This window comes from Pagrus major, chromosome 19 (assembly GCF_040436345.1).
Source record: "Pagrus major chromosome 19, Pma_NU_1.0".
Classification (NCBI taxonomy): Eukaryota; Metazoa; Chordata; class Actinopteri; order Spariformes; family Sparidae; genus Pagrus; species Pagrus major.
In genome coordinates this window covers 11829955-11855209 of record NC_133233.1, presented here as the reverse complement: position 1 = coordinate 11855209, position 25255 = coordinate 11829955, and the positions used below count along the sequence as shown (strand labels likewise).

Below are 25255 nucleotides of genomic sequence, written 5' to 3'. Positions count from 1 at the left end.
GATCAGATGACTTCTCACTGTCAGTGTGACAGTCAAAGTAAAGAAAGCACACAGTCACATAAATGTTTAAAATTTCACAAATAAATAAGTATAATAATAATAATACTATTTTTGGGGCCTGAGCCTGGTTCTGCTTTATTGCAGGTATGGCAGATAAAGACAAAATGAGCCAACATGGATTCAGAAGTTCACTTCTCACAAATAAAAATGCTAAATGAAAACATTTGTCATCATTATTATAGACTTAAACTCAAAGCAAAATTATATTAACGATGTCAGTGTGCAATTTTACAACCGACTTAACTATGATAACTGCAACACTACTCTAATCAGCACACACTGATCACTGTGCAGTTTGATCACTCTAATGGGAACTAAAACTAATCACATCCAGTTGCTGAGTCTGAGTGCTTCATTAGATTTTATTAGAGTGCAGCTCTGCACAGATGATCAGTATCTGTAAAGTTACAAACTTAGAAAACACTCAGTTCACTACTTGAACTTAAACACCAGAACAGACCCCAGCACTGCTGCATCAGATTGGAGTCATACCAGTGTTATGATGGGAGGACGAGATAGAACAATACAGCGGAGAATCAGTCTATATTTATGGTTGTGTATGTTTTTATGTAGAGGACTGGGATCATTTTGTCATCAACTTGTACAGCAACAACATGAATAACTGGAATACAATAATAATGTAAAAAAAGCAAACACACAATGTGAATTAAAGGATAAGTTCGCCCAAATAATAGTCATTATTTACTCACCCCCATGCCCGTGGAAAGTCAGGTGAAGTTTCAAAGCAAAACGGCTTTGCAGCATTCGCCTAAACAACTGAAGTAGATGGGGACTTGTTTTAAAAGCGTAACCCCTCTTTCCTCCTCCTCTAAAACATAAAATAGCTCTGTACAGCTCATCCAGGGAAAAGATGTTATTTGCACCCTTTTTAAAGCCAGAATCGTTCTGGAGACTCGGATCACCTTCACCTGACTTTCAATCGGCAAGAGGTTGAGCAGATTTTCATTTTGGGGTGAACTTTGACCTTAAAGTCAATAAAAATGTCATAGTCATAGATATATGAAAATGTATGAGTGCATGCACATATATGTACACATACGATTTATCTCAAGGTAAAATCAATAAAACATTGGTCATTAAAAATAAAATGAAAAGTTTTAAAACAAACTGTAACCTGTTTTCATGATTATTCGATCTATTTTACACCTGCCTACTTTTTCCTCCATATTTATAAAAGCTTTGTCATTTTAATCACAAATCCTCTTTTATAGAAGGAGAGTGAAAGTGTAGCGCAGGTTACTTCCAGCCTGTCATGCACTGAGCAGCACATAATGACTTCTTGTGCGTCCGTGTCTGTTGAAATGTCCCGCAGTGTCGTGTGGGGCAATCTGTGGTCCCAGGACTGCAACATCTTAGCAGAGTGAAGAAAGAGTGTATTTCACCTAGTCCCTACCAAGTTACTCAACAGCAGCAGACTATATGAACCCCACCACAGCTCCAGTGAAGCAGCTCCAATCTTATGACTCCCGTTAATGAATTGTATTTTTATGGCAGTAACAGAACAAACTAGTTGGATTGTTGTCTCTGGATTATAAAGATATACGTATATTTAAACAGGTCCAAACATGGGCGATAAACTTCTTACCTCTATTTCAGCACTTCCGCCCTTCTATGTACCATTACAACTCTGCGGTGAAACGCTTGGCTTTCTTAGCTCCAAGTTCCCACCACACCTTCAAAAAGTTTGCAGTGATGCTGCAAAGATATTAAAAAAGTGAAGACTATGCAGTGGTGCAAATCGCTTTTCATGGCATGTTTGATTAATTGAGGGCGAATCATCCGCTGAATAAAAGTGTGCCAAGTTGTAATCATAAGCATCCAACTGTCTGTTTAAATAATTCACCACAAATGTTCATTTTCTGTGATATATACATGTTATTTTGGAACAGTGTCAGGACAGAAGACAATGACCTTAAATACAAAATGTGAAATGTTAAAATGAATGGCACTCATCAGGAAAAGAGAGCGCAGTCATCCTGTGTGACTGTGTAAAGGACACTACAATTAGACTGATCGCACACATTCAAATTCACAGCATCGTCTGTGTCGTCCGTTGGAGACAAAATCTTCCACTACTGGCCGCTGCAACACCAGTGGAACAAACCGTGTTAGTGCCACCAAGTGTAGCCTAGCAGTCATTACCATGTGAAGCTGAAACCAATGGTCTTTGTCCATGAGACAATTGGGTGTATCATGAATTTGATAACAGATGAAGTAGGAGCAGTATTAACGAAACACTTTACAATAAGGTACACCGAAATGTGAGTAGAATCAGGAATGTCTTGATATAATTAATTGTTAATGAGTAATTCCTGAATAACTGTGATTCGGGGGCTATAAGGAGCTAATGATGACTTCCTACAGCAGAGACTGGGAGATACTATACTGAATTATTGTTTACATTATTAGGAAATGATTAGTTCCTAAAAATCTGACCACTTTCTTCATGAATTGTTCCTGATCAACCATAAACCAGCTGCTGAGTGGCACAAACTATTGACAATTTATTAATTACTAATTACTTAGTCTATTAGTTACTCTTTTTGTGCAGCTACAAGCAAAGTGAAACATAATACTAATAGTTACCAATACAACACTTAAATATTAATTACTTAATCATTAGTTATTCATTTTGTGTACTTTCAACTAAAGTGAAACATAATACTGATTAGTTACCAAGTAGTCCCTCATTAATGCATGATTGTGACAATTAACTAATTAATTATCATATTCACACCATATATACATTATTATTCACATTGAAGTCATACTCTGTAGCATCAGTGGTCGTGATGCCTTAAAAATAAACAGCTAATTGTCATAATCATGATGTAACTTACTCTAGAGGTTACAAAAAGAGTAACTAATGGTTAAGTAATTAGCAATCAATGAGTCAACGCTACTCAGCAGCTGATTCTTAGGTAATGAGGAACAACTCAAGAAGAAAGTAGACAGAATTTTAAGAACTAATCATTACCTAATGATTGGTTAACATAGTATGTCCCAATCTGTTCTATAGTAACGCATCATTATCTACTATATAGTCCTTGAATCACAGTTATTCAGGAATTACTAGTTAACAATTCATTAACTATCAATTTACTTCTTCATTCTAACTCACTCCTTAATTATTCACATTGTGTGTACCTTATTGTCAGGTGTGACCATATTAACAACAGCATGTCATCTTTTCCAGTACCAGTAAAAATATTTATTATCTAGAAAACATGGTGCATATAATTCCTGTGGGTTGGTTTTCACCCTAAATTAGGGTGCTTTCTCTGTACACTCAAGGTAATACAAATCTTGCACTATTTCCACCTATGAACTTGTTATTCATGATGACTGGAGTAAATGAAATGCACAATGACATGGCATGTACAATACTGCTTGATTTAACTGCAGAATGCAGTAAAGTAATAAATCTGACAGGAGATAAATAAGGAAACATGTAACATGTATTTTCTATAATAACAACATTATAACATGTTATTATTATGGATAAGAAATAACATATTCATGAGAAAAAACAAGCCCACATCAGCCTGGACCATGGAGGCACAGTCGGTGCATTAGACCTGTCACCGGCGGTGGCTCATGATTTATGGCTCCACCATGCGGCAGAGCTACATGTAGGCCTTCTGTACAGATAGTAGACAAAGAACAGATGGCTCACTCTGTCACTGATTCAGCTGTCCAAATCATCACCATGTTTGCTGTATTTTGGGGAAGTGCAAGTTCCTGTTTCTGAGCACATTTTACTTTACTGTTTTTTTAAACAAACTAATTATACATAATTATAAATCAAAGATGTTACTGAGAAGTTTAAAAAAACTCAATTTCCTTTAGGGTTTTTCTTAAGTCATAAACCACACTGACCAGGCCTATATGGGCCTATATGAAATAAACATTTTTGTTTCCAAACCTCTTACCTGCTACTCCTGCTTTTGAACAAAACTAAAATAAATTACACAAATTAAATTGGCTATAGCTCCTGATTTACATTGATTTTTAGTTCCTGATAAGCAAAAGAGTAAGAAACTCTTCAAAACCACTGTAAATCAAATGCTCAAGCAACATTAAAGGTGTTTAAAAGCTTGAAACATTTTTTTATTATTGAACAAATCAAAAGGTGTGAAAGTGTTAGCAATAAGAAGCTTTCTACAAATGAAGCCATAACTATGAGCTTAGTAAGCTCTCCTCCGTCTTTCTGCTCTCCTTAACAAGAGAAATGTCATTTAAATAAAGTAGATTTTTTATGAACGTCCACAATTTGCAACAGCTTATGAGATAATGTCAGGTGTTTTGAATAGTTTAAATAAAAAGGTGCAACACCTTTGTACAATATGCAAATACACTGTATCAGTACAAATATACAGTATAATAATAAAGTATATAAATATAGAGTATCTACATGTCTTTTGACTTTGCAGCACTTGCCTTTTTCCTTTTAGACATCCTATGTTTAAAGGTACATTATGTAGTTTTGGGGAAGAAATTTGAATCAGAAGAGAAAGATCTTCAATGACTGATTTTTTTAATGCCCAAACAAACTAAATAAACAAACTCTCTTTGTTTTCATGACTGAATAAACAAACTTAAAGAACAACACAATTTCATACTATTGTACTTCGTTTACATTTGGCGGACCCTGACACCTTTCTAGCTACATAAATATTTTTGAGTTTGCATCATTAATATTGTAAAAATTACAATTCTGAGTTTGAATTTCTTCTCCAAAATTACATAGTGCCCCTTTAATGTTATGCACGAATATACCATGGTGACTTCTTCCTATGTGGATAAAGCAATCGGCAATAGACCTGGTTTTGAGTTTGGAGTGACGCACCTTCTCGTCAAATACGATCTTCGACCGCAGTGAGACGAGGGGACGTCGCTATGACGATCTCAGCCGACTGCTCCCGAAGTGTGGCGCCGCCGGTGGAGCAGCTCTCCTTATAAACAGGCTTCTCCCGATGCAGTTTCCACCCGCTCTTTGTCCGCGGCCGACCGACCGACCGACGACGAGTTCCCCTTTAAGATGATGTCGGACACACACATGCCTTATTTAATTATTTTGTGTAATGTCGGCAGGCAGAAACTTGGACTCGACGGTAACGTTACCAAGCAGCGACGGTAGGAGAGGAGTCTAGCATCCCCGGCGGGCATCACCTCATCTCAAAGTGGCGGAGGGTTAGCCGAGCTCCGGACCGACACCAGCCCCGGCGCCCTTACTCGTGTCCCGGGCAGCGGTGGCGTTTTCTGAGAGGACACGACACTTGCTCTCCTTCTTCTCGGGGACAGACATGTCTCTTCACATGACAGACAAAGCAGGCTGGCTTCGAGGCGCGGAGGAGACGCGGTGAATGCGGTGAAACTACTCTGTGCTCCCCTGTCACCCCACGATGTTTCGGATGTTTGACAGCGCGCAGTAGGATTTAGCCTCACATTAAGCACCATTTTAAAGGGGTAAGTCTCAGTATACATGTGTTTTCTGAAGCCTTACAGACTGTATATGTGTGTGTGACCAGTCTGCCGGGGCAGGTGCGAGTGTTGTCAACCCGGCCCAGCAGCTTTACTCCCCCCTCCTCTCCAACACTGTCATTTTATTCCCCTCACACACCGCTGCTCTCCTTATTTAACTGCTCTTCATCCACACAGGCCGGACAGCTCCCGTGTGTTCAATTCCCTCCACGTCCCCTTTCCCTCCCCTCGTGTACAGGCTCTTATGTAACCCGGTGGGATTCCTTTTTTTTTTTTTTTGTTGCAAGACTTCCTGGCCCTGTGCAAGGAAAACACAGCAGCACTGGCTGCTAGAGGAGCACCATGTGCACCGACAGACAGAGGAGGCTGCTGAGGAAAAGCACAGGCTGTTCACATTCCTGCCCTCAACTGGGAGCACAGCCTGAGATACAGAGAGGGGAAGGACGGGCTCCCTCTGCTCTGGAAAGACCATCATTATGCTGCTTTATGTCAGGGTTTTAATCCACATCTGGGTTGTTGACTGTTATTTATACATTGTCTGTCTCTCCATGTCCCTGTTAAGGGTTAAGGGTATGACTCCTATACACACAAACCCCCCTCGCTTCACTCTTGTTGTGTAACAACTTGAGGGTTTTTGTCATGACAAAGACTATATAAGCTTCATGTTAGGCCTGTAAGCAATATGCAGTGTTTTATGTAAGGATCAGTGGGCCTGAACTAGGGCTACAACTAACAATGATCACCATCGATTGTTTAGTCTGTCCAAAACTCGATGTTCAGGATACTGTCACGCAAGGAAAAGAAAAGCATTCAAAAGCAAAACATAACGCATAACTCTTCTCCTCCAGTGTGGTGTGCATGGACAGAATCAGATCATGTAAATAATCTGCTCCTGTTTGGGACAGATTTCTTTATTTCAGTCAGAATTTCAGGATAGGTTTTTGCTCAGTGTTTAAAATACTGTAGTCTCACTGTGAAATGACCCAGTGTGCCCCTCTTACTCTGGACAAAATCCACTGTTACTGTGAACTTTCACTTAAGTGCTACTTTACATGCCACATGTGGTCCAGCAGGAAATAAACACAAAGGCATACGCAACTAGGGTTGCAAAGGGTCGGTACATTTTCAAGAAAGTTTCCACAAAAGGAAAAATCTATTGAATTTTAGAAACTTTCAATGAAAAATGTACCGTTTTTTAAAAATAGGGTACAAATTCAAAGTATGCCCTGAATTCAGTAAAGTTACAACCCTCTGCATCATGCACAGAAGACCAAAAAACTACAGGCCTTTAAGTCAAAACTTGACTAAAATTACTGGAACGAATATAGTTAATGTTTTTTTTATGATATTTTGGTTCAACAGCAGATAGAAGCTTAAAACAAAGTGCACAGTTTATAACTTGTTAAGCCCTTCTACTAGTTTTTGCGAACAAGCGGTTACATGTGGTTTTCATCTGCATATGACATGCGAACAAGGTTTTATTTTAACCTGGTTAATACAGCCTGAGCAAATAATAATAATAATTTCCATTTTATTCCCATTACTTCCTATAAATTCCCATAAATTCCTGATGCGATGTTACATATATATACACATTTAAACTTTCATTCACGTGTTTTGCCACTGTGATATGTCAAAGGGTGTATTCATGAAACCATTCCAGCACTGTTTACTTCAGCAGTTTAAGTATAAAAACTAACAAACACAAATAAATAAATAAAGACATTATAAATGTTCTATAAAATAATGCAGTGTAACTCCTGTCTTCCACAGAGCTCTCCCTCGTCTCGTCCCGTCCGCCTGGGGACCAACCATCACAACAACCTCTCCCCACCTCTACCTTTCACCCCCCCTTATAATGACATCCCCGGACTCTCCCCCGCTGGTCTCCCCTTCCCCGTGCCCTGCTCCCCCTCCGTCCCTCCCCTCCTCCCCGGTGCCCTCATCCCCGGCCCCTTCCTCCTCTTCCCTCCCCGCTCCGCCCTCGCTGCCTCCCACGGGGGAGGTGATGGTGCTGGCTCTGGGCAGGAAGAAGCAGAGGGTGCTGATCGCTCTCTCCATCCTGCCCAACCTCTTCCTGGCCTTCCTGCTCTCCTCCGACCCCCTTATCACCCTCTCCCCGCCGCACCACTGCCACCTGCCGGGACCCTTGCCGTCGCCCGAGGTGCTGAACGCCTCCCTGCCGTGGGACAAGGGGGAGAGGCCCGGGGACAGAGGAGGCCTGTCCCAGTGTAGGCAGTACAGCAACGGCAGCCAGTCGGCTGTGGTGGACTGCGAATCCGGCTGGGACTACAACGTGACAGAAGGGCTGAGGAACAACATCGTTACAGAGGTAAAGCAGCCTGAGGTCCTCCTTAGTTCTCTAATTATGGTCCCGGCCTTGTTCACTGTTTTGGCTTTCTGTGGGAAGGCTGCCTTTTGTTTATGTATGGATTTAGTCCTAAAATGCTGAAAAGTTTGTTTCTTTTTTATCCTGTATTTATCCGCTGGAGGGTCTTGCTGAGCATGCAGCCTCAATTTCTGCAGTGCCTGCTAAACTTTAATACGGATGCACATATTTGTCCCTATGAGTCGGACAAAAAGTCGTCTACTAGTGGCTTGTGGAGCCTTGAATCTTCCTGGTTCATAATCCATCATAGCATTTCAAGGTCCAGTGTGTAGGATTTAGCAGTGAAGTTTCAGATTGCAAACAACTGAACACCTCTTGTCTCAGCCTCCCTTAGGATGGCAGCTAAAATGTGATGTGTTTGGTTTGTCTGTTCTGGAATACTGTAGAAACATGGCGGTGCTACATGGCAGACTTTGTGGTAGAGGAAGAAGTAAAAGGCTCATTCATAGTGAATATTTTATTCCGTTTCTGCCCCTAAATCCTAGACACTGGACCTTTTAATAGATGTTATGCTTACAGTTATGTTTCGTTACGGTTGTGTGGAGAAAGGAGCTGTTGTGAAAACTTTTCCTTGCTGGTGCTTTTAAGAAAACTCCAGCATCAGAGATTAAGGAGATCCCTGATACCATTTTCCAACACAAACCTCTTGTTTGATGTAGATAATGAACGATTGAGCGAATGTGCATAGCACCTATGTTTGAGGTATTCATGTGACTGATGTTGGATGCAATACCAGTACAGGCTGTTGTTCCATACACACCACCGCTAAACCACAGGACTTCTTCACACTTACACCTGATTACATAAAACAAACAAGTTGTGTTTAGGTACAATGTCTCTCATGCGCTCACCTGCTCACTCTGTGTCTTCATTTTTCTCTCCTTGTTTCACTTGTCAGGTAGTTGATTTGAGTTTCAACATTAATATTACTTGGTTAGTGTTTGTATTCCACCATATGAGGGAGGGGCGTTGTGACAGTGGTTTGTTGAACTCTCAAGTCTTTATTTTTGGTGAATATTATTTCAACTTTTTCAACCCCGAACCTGCAAAACGCCACCAGAATAAAGTCTAAAAATGCCCCTTTTTAAAGAATTGAAAAAATGTAAACGATAGTTGCATAAATACAATGATCTGTTGATCTTTACAGATTCAGATCCGATAGATCTAACAACGTCATAGCCTTCAGTTCTGAAAAATAATGTTCAAATCGTAAGTCAAATGGAATCATGGATTTGGAGAATCATGACATGCCTGATCTCGGGGTCTGCTGCATCAGTTTTAATACTGTTAAATACTTTGAAAAGTTCCATTCAACCATGAGAACAGGGTTGTGAAGCCAGGTTAGATAACGCCAGGTGACTCACTCGTGTATCGTGTAACGTGTATTTTCCCTACGTCACTGGTTGGAACTGAAATAGATTTCGGAGATATCTGATATGTGTCTGAAATGTCTTCACGAAGGAAGAACAATCCCATCTCACAACCAGATTACAATTGATTGATATAAAATGAATGGACACAAGGTACAAAATATCTTAGTCTTTAAAAAAAAAAGGCTTTAGAATATGATTTGCAGTAATTTGCGCAAAGATAGGATGCTGCATTGCTCATATGGGCACGTCATTAACATGTTCCTGCCACAGCTAGCCACAGCTTTGCATCTCTAACCTTTTAACTGTAACATACTTCTCGCATTGATCGCTGTATTTAAACAGCAGACAGGCAGGTTGAGGATTAGCTACAGTGGAAGCGGCAATATTTTGTTGAAAGGAATATTGACAGGTTTGAAGAACAATCCTGTACCAACAATTTGCGGGAGTTTCTTTTCCTCTAATGCTCATAACTACACAATCAGTGTTTTCTGAGAGGATTACACCAGATTTCTAGCTGTAGGAACAAAACTGCTTCTGGCTCTGTCATGCTCATATTAATAAAAGCATCAGTGTTTCCTTCTTCTGCTTGAATTGTGATACATGCAGCAGATAAATGCTGCGTTGGCATATGATGTGTCATCTTGCACATGACTTGTGGTTGGCTTGACATTTTGAGTGACCGAAAAAACCCGCATTTTCTGTGTCAGAGCTGTATTTCATAGTAAAAGCCTTGAATTGCGCTTGTTAATGTCTTTACCAGAGCCAAGCCTGCTGCTCAAAGTTTTCCACTCAGGCTGGTTGCTCTGGCCTGTGAGTCTGTTTGCATTGCTGTGCCTACTGATGTGGGAACCACACCCAGCCCTTTAGGCAGTGGTATTAGGGCCTTTTAGCCGGTAATCCACCCACACCACTGCAGCGAGCTGGGGATCCGTAAACGCAGCCAAGGGAGGCATTTAGCAGCGGCGTGCTTGCAAGTGCATTCCTAAAGAGCAAGTTGTATTCGCACAGCCTCCTCCATCCTTCATTTGACATACTGAGAGTGACGTGGGCAGAGAAGGACACTGACATATTTGAGCCCTTAAGTCAGATTGAGCTCAGAAAGTCATGATGATGTCACTCCAGCTTTGCTTTGCTGAGCTAGCAGTCTGGTGAGCAGGAAGCAGGAAGGCTTCTGATCAGCTTCTCCCCTGATCAATACCCTTTTCAATTCACATCTCCATTCTTTGGTCTATGGGCTAATGCACAGATTGGCTTGTTAGTTTTTCTTTCTGTCATTAGGGTAGGGCAGTTTGATGACAATATAGCATGAGATTACATACATTTGTCAACTTTTAAAAAATTTTGTAATAGCATTTATACAGAAGTAGCTACATCAGATATATCCGGGCATATTAGGCTCTAGGGGGCAATATTGTAAATTATTAAAGGTGCAATATGTAGGAATGGGAACACCTTTTGAATTCATACTCAAAACAAATGAGGCGTGGCATATCACCAGAGTAACTGCTGCTAACGCTAACTGCTGCTAATTATAGCCATCATGAGCTAGTTAGCTCAGTTAGCCGTGCAGTGAGTTATCCGGACTGGGAGCTCTGAGCACCAGTAGAGTACCGGTCTTTATACCTCACACGGGAACTTAAGACCGGGATGGGCTGGAACCAACTGCTTTGCATGCTAACTCAGTAGACATATATTCAACAAAACACAAAGATGTCATAAAGTCAAAGCTGTTATTTCTTCCAGATCTGCTTTATGGCAATGTAAAAGTGGGAAATGGTGGCAGGTTTTTAGTCCTTCTTAAAGGCACATACCTGAATGGTGCCTGAGCCTCATTCCCAAACCCGTTGACAAACTGGTTCGTGTACATTTTTCGCCCTCCTGTTGTCCAAAGCATTCCACCCGTATGAGTGCTCCAGGTTGCGACACGGCTCTATGCCTCATCAACAGGACAGCTGATATTATGTGACAGGCTTTTATGTTTTCATGCGCGGGCTCCAATTATGCAAGGCCTTTTTATCACCGGCCTTGTGCTCTCGCTCTCCCTCTCTGGATCATTAAAATCATTTTGCTTTCAGCGGGCAGGCAGACAGTGACATTAGCAGAGCTCAGCTGTTGATGCAAATCAGTGGGTAGGCTTAATGTGATTAAAACTCAGATCTGAGAGCAGTTTTTTTTGTTTTAAACAGATGTGCTGACTTTCCATGTGGATGCACTATGATGTGCAACCACAGTCATTTGTTTGAAAGTAAATGTATATGACCAGACTGTCCTCTTGGTGTAAAACTACTAATACTGCTACTACTGCCAATATTATTAACAATAACAGTAATACACCAACTTTCTTCTGACTATCACAGCCACATAGACAGTAATATTGTGAGGTTACAGCTCCCTGTGATTGTATTAGGAGTCTAATGGGTCCTGAAGGCTTTTTACTGCCTCATTCTCTCTGCTTGTGACACCTGGGACACATAATTATTTATCTATAATAATTATCCACACAGCACAAGTGTTATTACATCCAAGACGGACCAGAAACTAATTTTCTTGAACCATCTCTGAGAAGAATAGTATGAGAGGTATAGTAGACATAAAATGTTAGTACTTCTTCTGTAAACTTTAATTTATATCTGCACTGTAGACTGGGTTCACTGTTTTAAACATTGTAAATAAAACTGGGCTGCCTTTGAATCAAAGTAATTAATTAAGAAAGTAATTTAATGTGCTCAAAGCATAATTCTTCACAAGCTACTCAAGCTAACAATCAGCGTGAACGCTCAGTGAGCTGAGTTATACATTTTGGCTTCAGGCTTTAAAGCGTGCAGGGAGGAAGGCAACATATTTCAAATTCAGTGCAAAGCTGTCGTTGTGAGCAAAGAGCCTCCATTTGTCTTTATGTTGGCATCAAAAGTAGAGGCTAGGGATGTGACTGAAAGATTTTATGGCTGACCACAATAAAAACACTCACTGTTAGTTGATAGTGGTGAAGTGTCATCATTGGAGATAATCGTGAATATCCTCACGAGTGACTTAATTAAGCTGTCCAGCTCGCTGACGTACAGTCCTACATTGGGTTATTTTGAACTGCCTGAGCCTGTCACCGTGGCTGAGGAAGGCATGGCCTGCACATTGTATCCTCCTCAGAAACAAAATGTATGTAGATACTATGACAAGGAGGTCCTTCATGAGTTTACTGACAATTAACCAGTTTACCATATATTCTGTTATTCAGTCACCATTTGAGGTTATAATAATAATAATAATAATATGTGTGTTTATGTGTGTGTGTGTGTGTGTGTATGTGCTTTCTATTGTTGTAATTGTAGAATTCATTTAGTTTTGGACCTCACCTTTTTTTCCCCACTCTTTTCTCGCATTTGATAGACATTGAATTAATCAAAAAATAATGGTCAGAGTAATTGTCACTAAAAATAATTGTTTGTTGCAGCCCAACAGATATTTGGGTACCCACTGAGTTATTTGTGGTTTGTTGGAACATGATTGAAACATTACAAACAACTCCCGATGTGTGTTGATGTCTGCCTGTTCTCTAACATGTACGTTGCTGTGCTGACCTGAACAGATGATAACTGACAGATCTCTCTTATGTGTGTGTGCTGTCCAGTGGGATCTGGTGTGTGGTCAGTACTGGCTGGTCCCAGTGGAAGAGGTGTGTTTCATCCTGGGCGTCCTGACTGGCTGTCTCGGTCTGGGCTATGCTGCTGACAGGTAATACATGCTCACACACACACACACACATACGCACGCACACTATTTCTAACCAGCTGTATTCAAGCTCACGTCAGACTCCCCCTGTCATCTGAGGTCCCAGTCCAGGCAAAATAGGACACTAGGGCCCCTGGCTCCATGGCTGAGTGAATTAGCTAATGGTAGCTAGCTACAGCCAAGGGTAGCTAGCAAAGGGCATCAGATGCCAGTTACTCTGGTGACATGCTGACCCCTATGTTTTTGGTGCTACCTCCGAATTTTGTCTATTTTCTACATATTATACCTTTAACCTTAGCGGACATGTCCTCACAACACTGGTTTAAAGCCACAGAAAGAAAGAAATACAAACACACACAGGCAATTCTATTCTAACCTTAAACTTAAAAAAGTCTTGACCCTCAAACAGCTGTTGTGAGTTGTTGTGAGGATGGCCAAAATGTCCTCACAATGCAAAAGTGTCCTCACCACGCTGGTATGAAACCACACAAAGATAGAAGTACACACACACACACACACACTCTGGCATGCTAACATGTTCCACTGCCACTCCGTCCATCTGTGCTGTTAAATGACTCCGTTCCTCATTCTTCAGTCTGTCGTGATGACTTTGCAGTTTTACTACCTCACAGCCCTTCAGACAACACACAAAAGAACGCACAAAAAGCACAAAAACTTGCCTGGATGTTAATGTTCACATGAATTTAGCTATAGATTTACTATCCCTGTTTCTCGATCAGTCAGTAGACGGTGGCCTCCAGCTGAAAGAGAGATTAAGTATCAAGCAGCCCAAATGCCATTTTATAGAGCTTTCGGTCACAGTGAGAAATGTTGTGCAATAAATATTGTTTGCTACGGAGAAACCAAAGAATATGCCACAAAATGATTATTACTCGTAAGCAAAGCATGGTATACAAGTTAATGTTCTCGAATGTAAGCCTATTAACATTTGCAAGCTTTATTTGGCTCGATCTTCCAACATGATGCTCGACAGTATGCATGAGGCACACCCCAAGCTTCAGATAATTGATATAATGAATCCAGCCAGTTGTCGGATTGAAAATCACACAGGGGAAGCTGTAGTTTTGGGGGGATTGTGAGGGAGATGATGCAGATTTAATCAGCTAACAGCCTTCATTAATTTGCTGACCAATTGAGCATAGCATCTGTTTGTTAAGACTAGTGAATTAATGCAGCCTCCTGGGAACAAGCACAGAAGAAAAGGGAGCAGCGCTAATCTGCAAGTTGGAAACGAAACTGCTGCTCGCGCATGCAGCTGAAAATTGGCTAATCATCACATTTAGTGATCACTTAGTGCTTCAGACTTGAGCTGATTGGAAGATTTCTTTATTTGTGTTTGAAACATTACTTTTTGAAAGTTTTGATAGTAAAATATCCGATTAGAACAAGATGTGTGAGGTTCTTCGAACTAATCCTGAATGCTGTAAAAGTTTTGAGTTCTCCATTGTATCCTAGCTCCTAACTTCACAGTCGACCATTGTCCTATTTTCTGTTTTTAACTGTCTAGCTGTTAATATTTAAACATGTGAAGTAGTGTTTTTGCTCTTGCATAATCAGTACTTCCATTATAATTTTATTGCTGTGGTACATCTTTTGTTTTTAAGCTTTTATCTTGATTTGAGTTTCTACGTGTTGATTTCTTTTTCTTTAATGCTAAAAAGGAATCTAACTTCATCTCTCTGTGGTTTGACTAAAGAGACTTTTGATAATAACCAGAATGGAAGATCAACAATATCTGAAGTGTATTACTCTGTGTGTAAGTGATTTTCTTGTGTAATAACAAAGCTGCACTGATGTGTCATTTAGGTTGTTCTCAGTATATATCTCTGTTCACCTGTAGGCTGGGCCGGTCCAAGACTCTTCTCACCTCCCTGACCCTGTCGGTGGTGTTTGGGGTGCTGGTGTGTGTCTCTCCGTACCCCTCCATCTTCATCGTCATGCGATTCTGTTTGGCAGCAGCTAGTGCAGGAGTCTACCTCATTCTGTACATCACTCGTGAGTATTTACACATTTGAAGGACGTGTTTACAATGATGCTGATATGCAGGTGTCAAGCAGGTATAATGTTTACCTTCATCACCATCTTAGTTTAGCTTATTAGCACTCCACACATAGAATAACTGAGGCTGATGGCGATTTGATTAGTTTTGCAGGTTCTTGGTTGAACAAATTAAAAGTTTGACCTGATGATGGCGCTACATGAAAGGCCAGAGGTTCACCAGAGTTTTCAAGAGGGTCATGAATGTGTGTAACCAAATTCATGTCAATCTATCAAACATTGTTACAGACATTTGACTAAAAAACACAAATGTGACCCCTCGGTGGCACTAAAGGAAAGCCACGTACCATGTAAAAGACCGTGTATATCTTTACGAAATTTCATGTCAATCCATTGACCACTGTAGCTGTTGAGAGATTTATGTCTGGGGCAAAGTGGACATCCAACAGACCGACATGGCCATATATAGAGCTGTGCTGCTAGCTTGGCTAAAAATACTGCCTCTACATCCATCATACGTACACATTCACCATAGACACCAGAAATGAACCTGTTGATGGTAAGTATTTCCTTTTGAAGGAGCATAAAATTAAGATGGAGATGGTGACGATGTTTTGGTTTCTTTAATATGCAACAGCTTTGGTTGTAGTATACATTTGGTTTGGTTTGCCTCTTCATGGGATCATTCATGATTTGCTGATGTTGTGCTCGTCTGTCAGGTCTGGAGCTGTGTGAACCGTCTCTGAGGCTGGTGGCGACCATGCTGGCCGGGCTGATGACTGTAGCCGGAGAGCTGCTGCTGCTAGCCGTCGCCCTGGGCTGCCAGTCCTGGAGGGGCCTGCTTGGAGCCGGTGCCGCCCCGCTAACACTCTTCCTCAGTTACGGGTACGATTACACGTGTGTTTGAACAGCCACATGTATAAGTTATTTCAGAAACATCTTTCTTTTTTCTGTAATCTTAATTTGATTCAGTTTTAGTTTATTCCCATTTTTAGGACTTCATCATCATCATTAGTATTTTCTTTTCATATTGAGATATCGGTTGACTGTATAAGCAGACACGTGTTTAGTTTTTCTGAGAAACTGCAGGGACAAGAGAATGAAGGGACCTGATAGTCTTTTGATAAAGTGTCTTGATGCCATCTGACTGGCTGAAAGCTTTGTTGGATTGTATTGATCTCAATCGTCTCGTCACACTGAGCCTTTTAGCTCATGTCAGAAGGCATTAGAGCTACTTTGTTTAAGGTCCCCGGTCCCTCTAAGACCTCTGTTACAAGATAAGCCTTCATTGTAGTTTCAAAACCAAATTAACAAAGATTAACAGATGATTACTGCAGGTTTTTAATAAGAATGGAAAAAGCTGGATTAAGAAATAAAGAATTCTGCCACTCTGTGACCTACATCGGTTAGTTTCCGTGCCGAAGGATCAAATCTGGGCTACAGCAACAAAACCTAATGCGTCTGAATAGTTTTGGTGCTGGATAAACATAAGCAGAGATCAAAGAATGGACTTATGTTCTGTCTTCGCTCTCCTGCAGCATTCCTGGAGTGTTTCCAGAGTCTCCTCGGTGGCTCCTTCTGTCAGAGAGATCTGCAGACATGAACTCCTTCAGTGAGAGAAGAAACTCCAACAGAGATGTGAGGGATGACGAGAGCTTCACAGGTGAGTCTGCACACATGGGTTTCAATTCTCTTCTTCGAAGTTAGAGCTGCTTACATTTTTTTTTTTTTTGCATCACTGCCTGACTGAATGGACATTCAGTTTATGAAGCCTGCATTATTTATGTTTTTTATAATGCATTCCATTCAAAACATGGGTACCTATCACACACCACTACCAAGAGCGGGTAATGATGCTCAATTGCGATTCATGATTTATTAAAGACATGAGGTTCCTGTTTTAAAAATGGAATTACAATAGAGCATCATGACCTGCAGCTACACAGTCTGAGCTGGATATTCACTGGGCTCCGCAGTCCGCACCAGTTTATATGCAAATATGCTTCTCAGGAAGTTTGCTCATGTTTGGTGATATCAACATTGGTTGGTGTAAAAATAATAACAATTGCGATTCAATCAACCATTTCTTCTTCTTCTTTTACATTATTTAAGTCCAATATGAAAAAAGTGTTGAATTAAGAATCCTTCCCTTTGCCACAAACTGGACTTGCGCATACTGTATAGAGTAGGAAACATTGCGAGTGTCACAGAACGCAGTAAACAATCTCAACATCCACGTACAGTATTGTTCTGTATTTTCTTTGACTCAAAAAAGAAACAGACACTCAGCCTAATCGGTGTTAAAATCTATAAAAGACATCTGTGGCAGGTTTTTAGAAGATGTAACATGGCTCATCTTGCATTACTGGAGGATCCAGTAAACCGTGCAGTCCTCAGGGTGCACGTTTTCAGAGAGCTGTTTGGTTGACAGCACAGTGTGTTTTCTTCCGGAAACAGAAATCGCTAGATTTATGCCATGATTTGAGACTTTTGTGTGAGAAATTTTGACATTTTGACCAGATGTATACTGTATACAAATATACAGTTGACAGATATAATAAAAAAACCTCACATTTCAGATCACAGCTGTGTCATATTGTCGATCATTTATGATTTGCTGATGTTGTGCTTGTCTGTCTGGTCTGGAGCATCATACTTAACAATAACAACATAGTGTAGTAGTGTATTGATCATTTTCTACTTGTTTATTTGCTGTCAAATTAGGGGATCAACATAAAGTTTTACTGTAAAATCTATTTTTATAGCTTTAGTATTGTAAGTGGTTATTAAACAGACTCTATTTAGCCAATAGGAATTGTCCCATCATTGATTTAACTCCTGTAAGTGTCTCTTCTCAGAAAATAAAATTGACTATTGATTGAAAGAGAAACCAGGTCAGGTCAGGTGTTGCTGGACTGTGAAGTAAAAAGAGAAAGCCTGTTCTGTCCTCTTTCGCTTACTGCAGAGCTGGATTCAGAGCCGTCCCCCTCCTCACGCCCCCACCTCTCCTTCCCAGAGCTCTTCCACAGCAGGAACATCTGGAAGAACATGTGTGTGCTCGGCTTCACCTCGTAAGTCATCCGACACTCTTGACATTAATTAAGCAGCGCTGCAGCTTTGAATCGGAGCTGCTCTCATATTTCATCATGATGTTCTTCCACACTTCGCCGCTTTTCTATTTAAGAGCTGTTTGCAAACACACGAGTGCTTACTCTTTGTTTTCCTGCCCTTCCTCCCTCAGATTCATCTCTCATGGCATTAGTCACTGTTACAGCTCTTTCCGAGGTGACGTCAGGGGCACTGCCCCAAGCTTCTATTGGACGTACCTGCTGTCTGTGTGTGCAGGGGGCGGTGCCTGGCTGTTGCTCTGGGTGACTGTAGACAGGTGCGGCCGCCGTGGCATCCTGCTCCTCTTCATGACGATGACGGGGCTGGCCTCTTTGATCCTTCTGGGACTCATGGAGTGTAAGCAGTCTTTAGGCGGCAGGATTGTTTGTTTTCTCAAGTAAATCTAGAGCCAGATAAAGAAAGCTATTAATAGTCTTTGCCAACAACCTCTCCTTAAATCCCCCCCTGTTGTTGGAGAACCAATATGTGAGGCTTGTTTTGGGATTAAAAGCCTTGCTTTGTCAAATCCTAGAATCCTTAAATGAAGACAGAAGTTAGTTTATGCTCAGACTTGTAGTAACATTAGATCACCTATACACCACTGACCTCATATGGGCTTCATGCTGTATGAAAAGCAAACCGGTCAGCTTTGAGAATGGAAAAGTACGTGCTGAGTGCCTTTGTCTTGCCACAGCCTGGTATGGAAACACACTTGCTGTTGCCTCAGTCTCAGTCTCCCCCTTGTGGCTAATAATGAGTATAACACTCATTTTATGTAGGACACTGCAGTGGCAGCAAAGTCAAAGCTGTGTCAGGCGCTGTGCTTTAATCATGCATCAAAGGCTGAGGGGGCAGCAGCACTGACCTCCTCTCAGAGGCTACACACACTGTTGTCTGTGTCTTCTGTTAATAAAAGAAGTCTGGCAAAGTTTTAGGAAAAGATTAGGTGGACTGATTCACTGTTTTGAATTAAAATCAATTAAAATCATAGGGGCATCATGATATATCATCAGAAAATGGAAATTACAAAAACTGCACTCTATCAAGGTAATCCATAATTACTGATGCTTGTCCCTCCTCCCCTTCAGATCTGAGTGAGACGGCCATCACAGTGTTCTCAGTGCTGGGTCTCTTCTCCTCCCAGGCCACAGCCTCCCTCTGCATCCTCTTCACGGCAGAGATAATGCCCACCATCATCAGGTAACACTAACACAGCGACACCTTGCAGTCGAAAAATTTAAGTTAAAGCAGTCTTACCATTCGTTCTTTTTTCTGAAAATGTATTGTAAAAAAAAAATCAGTCAATAAAGATCTTTCTCTTCTGTTTAAAAAGTCTTCCCCAAAACTACAAAGTGCACCTTTAAGATGTAAAATGTGTTAATATTTTTTGTCAGAAAGAGACTGCTCTGTCCATAAGTGCTGCCAAAGTGAATCAGGACATGAAAAATGCAGTCAATTGGAGGGAGGAAAGAGGAAATTTACTTCAGTATGTATTAGTGATGAAGAGAAGCTTTCTGACATCTAAGAGAATCCTCATTTACTCTTTAACAATTACGTGACAGTTTAGCTTATCTACTTTTGGAAATGAACGAATAAAATGCCTCAAGTTGAAGGAATTTCATGTCACTCAGTGCTGTGTATGAACCGATCTTTCTCAAATAAATGTTAAGTCATAGTACACTTTTGGCTGCAACATGCAGAGACATTTTTAGGGGATGTTCCTCTAACCTGAAATAAAGACCAGTAATTAAAATCGAGAGTTTGGTCTTCCTGAAAAACTGAATCCTAGCATATAAAATGTGGTATATATTGAATCTGAGGTTGTGTTGTGTCTACAGGGGCACTGGTGTAGGAGCAGTGCTCGCGCTGGGCTGCGTGGGCCGCCTCAGCTCCCCGCTCATGGACCTGAGGAACCACTACGGTTACTTCCTGCACCACGTGGTCTACTCCTCTCTGGCCCTGCTGGCCGTGCTGTCCATCCTGCTGCTGCCCGAGAGCAAGAGGAAGCCGCTGCCCCAGACGCTGGCCGATGGGGAGCAGTACAGACGCCCCCCACTGGGCAGGAGGAGGAGGGACAATGTGCCGCTGCTGGCCACTCCCAACCCAGAGACTTAAGGGACTCCTGAAAGAGTGGACTGTGCTCAAATCACTCACTTTGCATTCAGAACATTTACATCTGTCATGTTCATGCAGAGGAGGAGAAAGAGCAAGACAGAGACCTGAAGGTGATGGTGATCAGACTCTAAGCTTCCTAACATATCATCCACTAGTCATTCCAAACGCAGGCGGTTGGGTTGAGTTGCCATGTTTCTTCATTCTGTATCTCCTGCCATTCAAATGTGTGTCGATCTGACACACAATGTCCATGCACACACTTGTAGGGAAGTCTTCATCTTTCATCTCTTCCTGACCAGACGGCGGGCGGGCGGTCCCCCACCATGTGACACACCAGCATACACTGCTGCACGCAGTCCTCCAGTGTGTCTGTTGTAGAGGTGTTAGCTGCTTTCTACTGACACTCCAGACCAGACGTGGGGTCGGAGAGTAGTCGCAAGTGATTCTTAGCATTTGTCTTAACCCACGTAGAACGTTTTGTTGTTGTGTTCGCTGTGTAAGACAACACAGTAAGTGCTCGCAGGTGTGCAAAAGCAAATCAGTCAGTCTTTTACACTTTCCTGTTACATTTGTGGTAAAACAGTTGGCGCTCCAAACAGGGATGGACCACAGTTCTCAGACAAACGTTATGGGTGTTAAAATGCCTTGTAAATACTTTAGACTTAGTTTCTTTAACTTCTTGGGGCATCTGAGTTTTGTTAAAGCAGACCCTGTGGCTGGAAACTGTACAGTACAGTAAGCTATGCAGTGGAGAGACGATGCAGAGCACTTTCTTTTTAAAGATGATGGAGGTTGATTTGACCAAAGTCTACAAATTTAAGGGGCAGAATTTATGAACGTAAATAAACTGTTTATCAATATTGGGATCAGAGGCTAAAAACAAAACAAAAAGGGGGCCTTCAAACAGAAAAAAGTTTATGTTCAGACTGTGTGAATCCAGTTACTCAATCTGGCCTGGAGCCAGCTATATTTATGTCTTATTTATGTTATTAAGCATAATCAATAAATTATCCAGAGGCCTAGTGTTTTTTAAATATTAAGCTAAATATAATTTAATTGGGATGGCATGGAATAAACTTTCCATTTTCTGATGTCTCTGATCAAATAACAGTGCAGCTGTTAAACTGTCACAACATTCCTGCATGTTTGGAAGCACTGAAGGGCTTGTTTTTTTCTGTATTTCCTCAGAAGCTTATAGTTACTCAATACCTCTCTAGATGACCAGAGAATAGACGGGTATGAACAAACTACCGTAGAAGTTGTATAACCAGGCACATATATTTTTTTGTCAGGTCTTAAATGTGGAGGTTTTTGAATGAGGTCATCTGTACTTTGCCTGAATGTGTAATGATGCTGGAAAAAGGGCCCGATGATGATGCTCCGGGAGGTTTGAATGGGAGCTGAAGAGGGCCCCAGAGCTCCAAATTAACTCTCGGCTCCTCAAGCACGCACCATAGATGCATTTTTCTTCATAGCTGCTTTATTAATTTGAGGCTGAGGTTGTCAAAATCTGTGAATTTTAAACTTCGATACAGTGCTAGCATAAAAAACGATACTTGTCACCTGTTTTGATACCACAGCAACTAAATTGATAAATAAAAAAAAGTCCTGAACACACAAAATAGGACAATTACTTTCTTTTTTTACTATCAACCTGTAAACAGTGGTGGGACAGAAAAAGTCACTGGACACATACCAACACATTTGTAATTGTGGCTCTGTTTTTTTAATGAATTAATTTATTTTCCCTTAATAGTTTAGGTACTTTCGATACTATCGATAGTATAATTAACAGAGGTGTATCGTTTTAAACACATGGTATCAAAAGAAGCATCGTTCCTTTCGACAACCTTAGATGCCACGTTATATTTGGCACAAGTTTAAACCGTGATAGAGAATTACAAAAGCATGTCAGTTTCAGTGCTTGAAAACATTCTCGATATATTAATGTGCTCGGGTGATTCTTATCCTCAAGTATTTGTGGGTGCGTGATATGAAGAGGAAACGGGAGTTGTTTAATTTGGAGCCTGAAATTATGAAGGACACTCACCTTCGCTGATGGCTTCTTCCTCCGTCAGCCTTTGGTAATTTTTTCCTCTGTATGTTGCACTTATACACTGATGATTATTATCACTATGATTAACTTGACTCGAGTAGTATTAAGTCTGACAACACTGATGATCTGTTCAATGATGAGTGTGATGCAGTTAACTCTATAGCCTGATTTAATGTCAAATAAAACTGGTTAAATAAACATGACATGAGCATTTTTTAAGAGTCGTTACAGTATGAATCATGTGAATTGCTGCAGCTGTATAAAAATCAAAGCAAGAATAAGACTATTTTTAAGTAAGTATATTTTGATGTGTATACTTTTGTCCTTTTACTTAAGTAACATTTTAAATGCAGGACTGTGGTAGTGCTAGTTTAACTTAAGTAAAAGATCAGAGTACTTTTCCCACCACCGTCTACATTAGCCTGTCTGTAATGTTAAGTACAAGTAATACAGAGATGAAAAAGTACATTTGTATCCTTTAGGAGGTAATTATGTTACACATAATGTATCTTAGCACATAATGTTCTTTAAACTTACAACAAGGAACTTTTAACTGGTTATGAAACTATTTAATACTGATTCCTCTATATGACCTACACAAGCAACAAGACCATCAGTGAGATGATTGGCTATTTTTAAAACGTTACAGTTATCCTTAACACAGGTCAACGGGTTGGATTCTGTCTTATGCAGGTTGGACATGTCATAAAATTAAATATATATTTTTTGGCAGAGTGTTGAGGACAAATTGAGGAGTCTCGGTACGCTAAAAGGTTGACTTTGTTTCACCCTTATCATATCACAGTTATTAACCTTACAAAGCTACAAATAGATACATTACCTCATCATCATGCATCCTGCAAAACAGGAAATGTAAAATTAAAAGTTAGTTGTATCTTTCTTTCACCTGCTTGCAAAAAATGTTCAGCTAGCCAGACCTTTACCACAAGAGGATCATGCCGCTTTTGTCCACAGGGCCTGCCAGAATTGACAAAAATTAATTGTCTAATTGACTTCAAGTTCCTTGAAGCAGATTTAAACATTGCACACTATCACTCCCTGACTAGAAATAACAGTCTATGTGCCCACAGTCATAACTTCTGATACTTGAACACTCTAAAATACAACTTTCAACAAGTAAGGTTAAGTACATACAGGAATACATACAGCAACTGTCTAACAAAATGTTGCTGGCAGCTGAGTACAGAGAATGTTGCAGTAAAATAAAAGGTAAACTGATGGTGTTTCAATAAGTAGAGAGAGGGACAGAGAACAAAAGTAAAAGAGTAAATAAAGTTGACTGAACAGCTGTGAATGAGGGCAGTCTTTAAATGTAGTCTTTAACAATGAAAAAATTAATAAAATATGAAGCTACTTAATTTGTCTCTCTCAATTGTATTCCAAAAGGATATTTTTTTCTACAACCCAAAGGATATTTGTACAACTACCACAGAAACAGTATAAATTATAGATAGAATGAACCAGAAATGTATCGAGCTAGATGTCTATACCTGTATTTGACAGTAAATGCTCTAAGTAAACAGCGTAGTAGTGATGAAACATACATGCAGCACATGGGCAGACTGTGTGTTGTGATCAAATGCACAGATCCAAATGTACCTCTCAAGCTGTCCACCTAAATCAAACAAAGGCATTTAGAGTGGATGACAGCCAGTTATCTTTGTCCTCAAGGACAAAAGGAAGGAGACAACGGCCGAGACGGATCTGGTTACACCTCATTGTCACTATGAAGGATGGAAACTGCTCACAGTCCACTCAACACTTCTGGACAGGACCCTCTGTACTGCACATCAAGTTCAAGTTAATTTGTCATCCCAACTCTCATGAATACGGCTGAGCTAAAATTCTACTGTCATTCATCACAGAGGAGTTCAGCTATGAACATTTTTTCTTCTTTATTGAGCTTTGGCTGGGTCAGAAACTGTTACTTATGCTGGCCTGGAGCAGAAGTACCGTGAAGCATTGTGTGTGACACTGAGCTCTACATCTACTGAAAACCTGACTAAGAGAACATGAATTAAAAATGATAATGGCGAAGTAAGAGTATGAAAAAGTGTTTGAAGGTAACTGACTCAAAAGTCTGTCAGGCTGAGCTCTTAGAGGACATTTAAAATCCTCAGGGCCACAAATAAATTCCTCTAATGGTCTCTCCACAAGATGGGGCCTTGATTAGGCATTTCATGAAATGACCAAAAACTAAATGTGGTACAGTGAACATGGGGTGTCTGGGGATTTTCCATCAGAATTTGGCCTGGTGCTCACGAGTAATCAAAGAATTAATTTTAAAAAATGGCCATGCATTGATAAAGAAAGTTAAAAGAAGAAAGCATCGTCAAAATCCAGATCTGGATCCAAGGGCCAAAATATCACCACCACCGAGTGCTACGCACCAACAAACTGAAAACTGAGGTAGAAGATCTACCAACAGCTGCAAGCATCAACAAAAAAGAGTCCAAACACAGAAGTCTTGGGAGACATGAAAGCCAAGGTGGGGAGGGACAACGAGAACTGACAACTTAAAACCACTGGGCAGAAATCCAGTGGACCTAGTTGACTCAGCTCGAGGACTGTTTGCAGATGACCTAGCACTAGTCTCCAAAAACCACACTATGTAGGAGAAGACAGTAAGATTAAAGGATACACTTGAATTTTGTACCTTGGGATGGAGCCAGGCTAGCTGTTTTCCGTTTCCAGTCCTTAGCCTTATTTAATGGACAGATATGAGAGTAGTACTATCCTTATTCTTCTTCTCATCTAACTTTCCACATAAAGTGAATAAACAATATATATATTTTTTTAATATCATATTGGATTTGGATGGACTACAGTGAGTTTATTCTAGGACAAATGTACCAAGGTCAGCGACAGCCCTCTCTCCGACAG

At 40.6% G+C, this 25255-nt stretch overlaps 1 protein-coding gene across 1 annotated transcript; it reads left to right on the top strand.

Annotated features, from left to right (window-relative positions):
- The first annotated feature begins 7423 nt into the window (after positions 1–7423).
- On the top strand, positions 7424–20295 carry slc22a17 (solute carrier family 22 member 17). The gene is made up of 9 exons (XM_073488867.1): positions 7424–7897; positions 12953–13056; positions 14915–15069; positions 15792–15957; positions 16611–16735; positions 18038–18143; positions 18314–18537; positions 19269–19380; positions 20019–20295. Exons 1-9 carry the CDS (start codon positions 7424–7426, stop codon positions 20293–20295), a joined length of 1743 nt encoding a protein of 580 aa, XP_073344968.1.
- The last annotated feature ends 4960 nt before the right edge of the window (positions 20296–25255 follow it).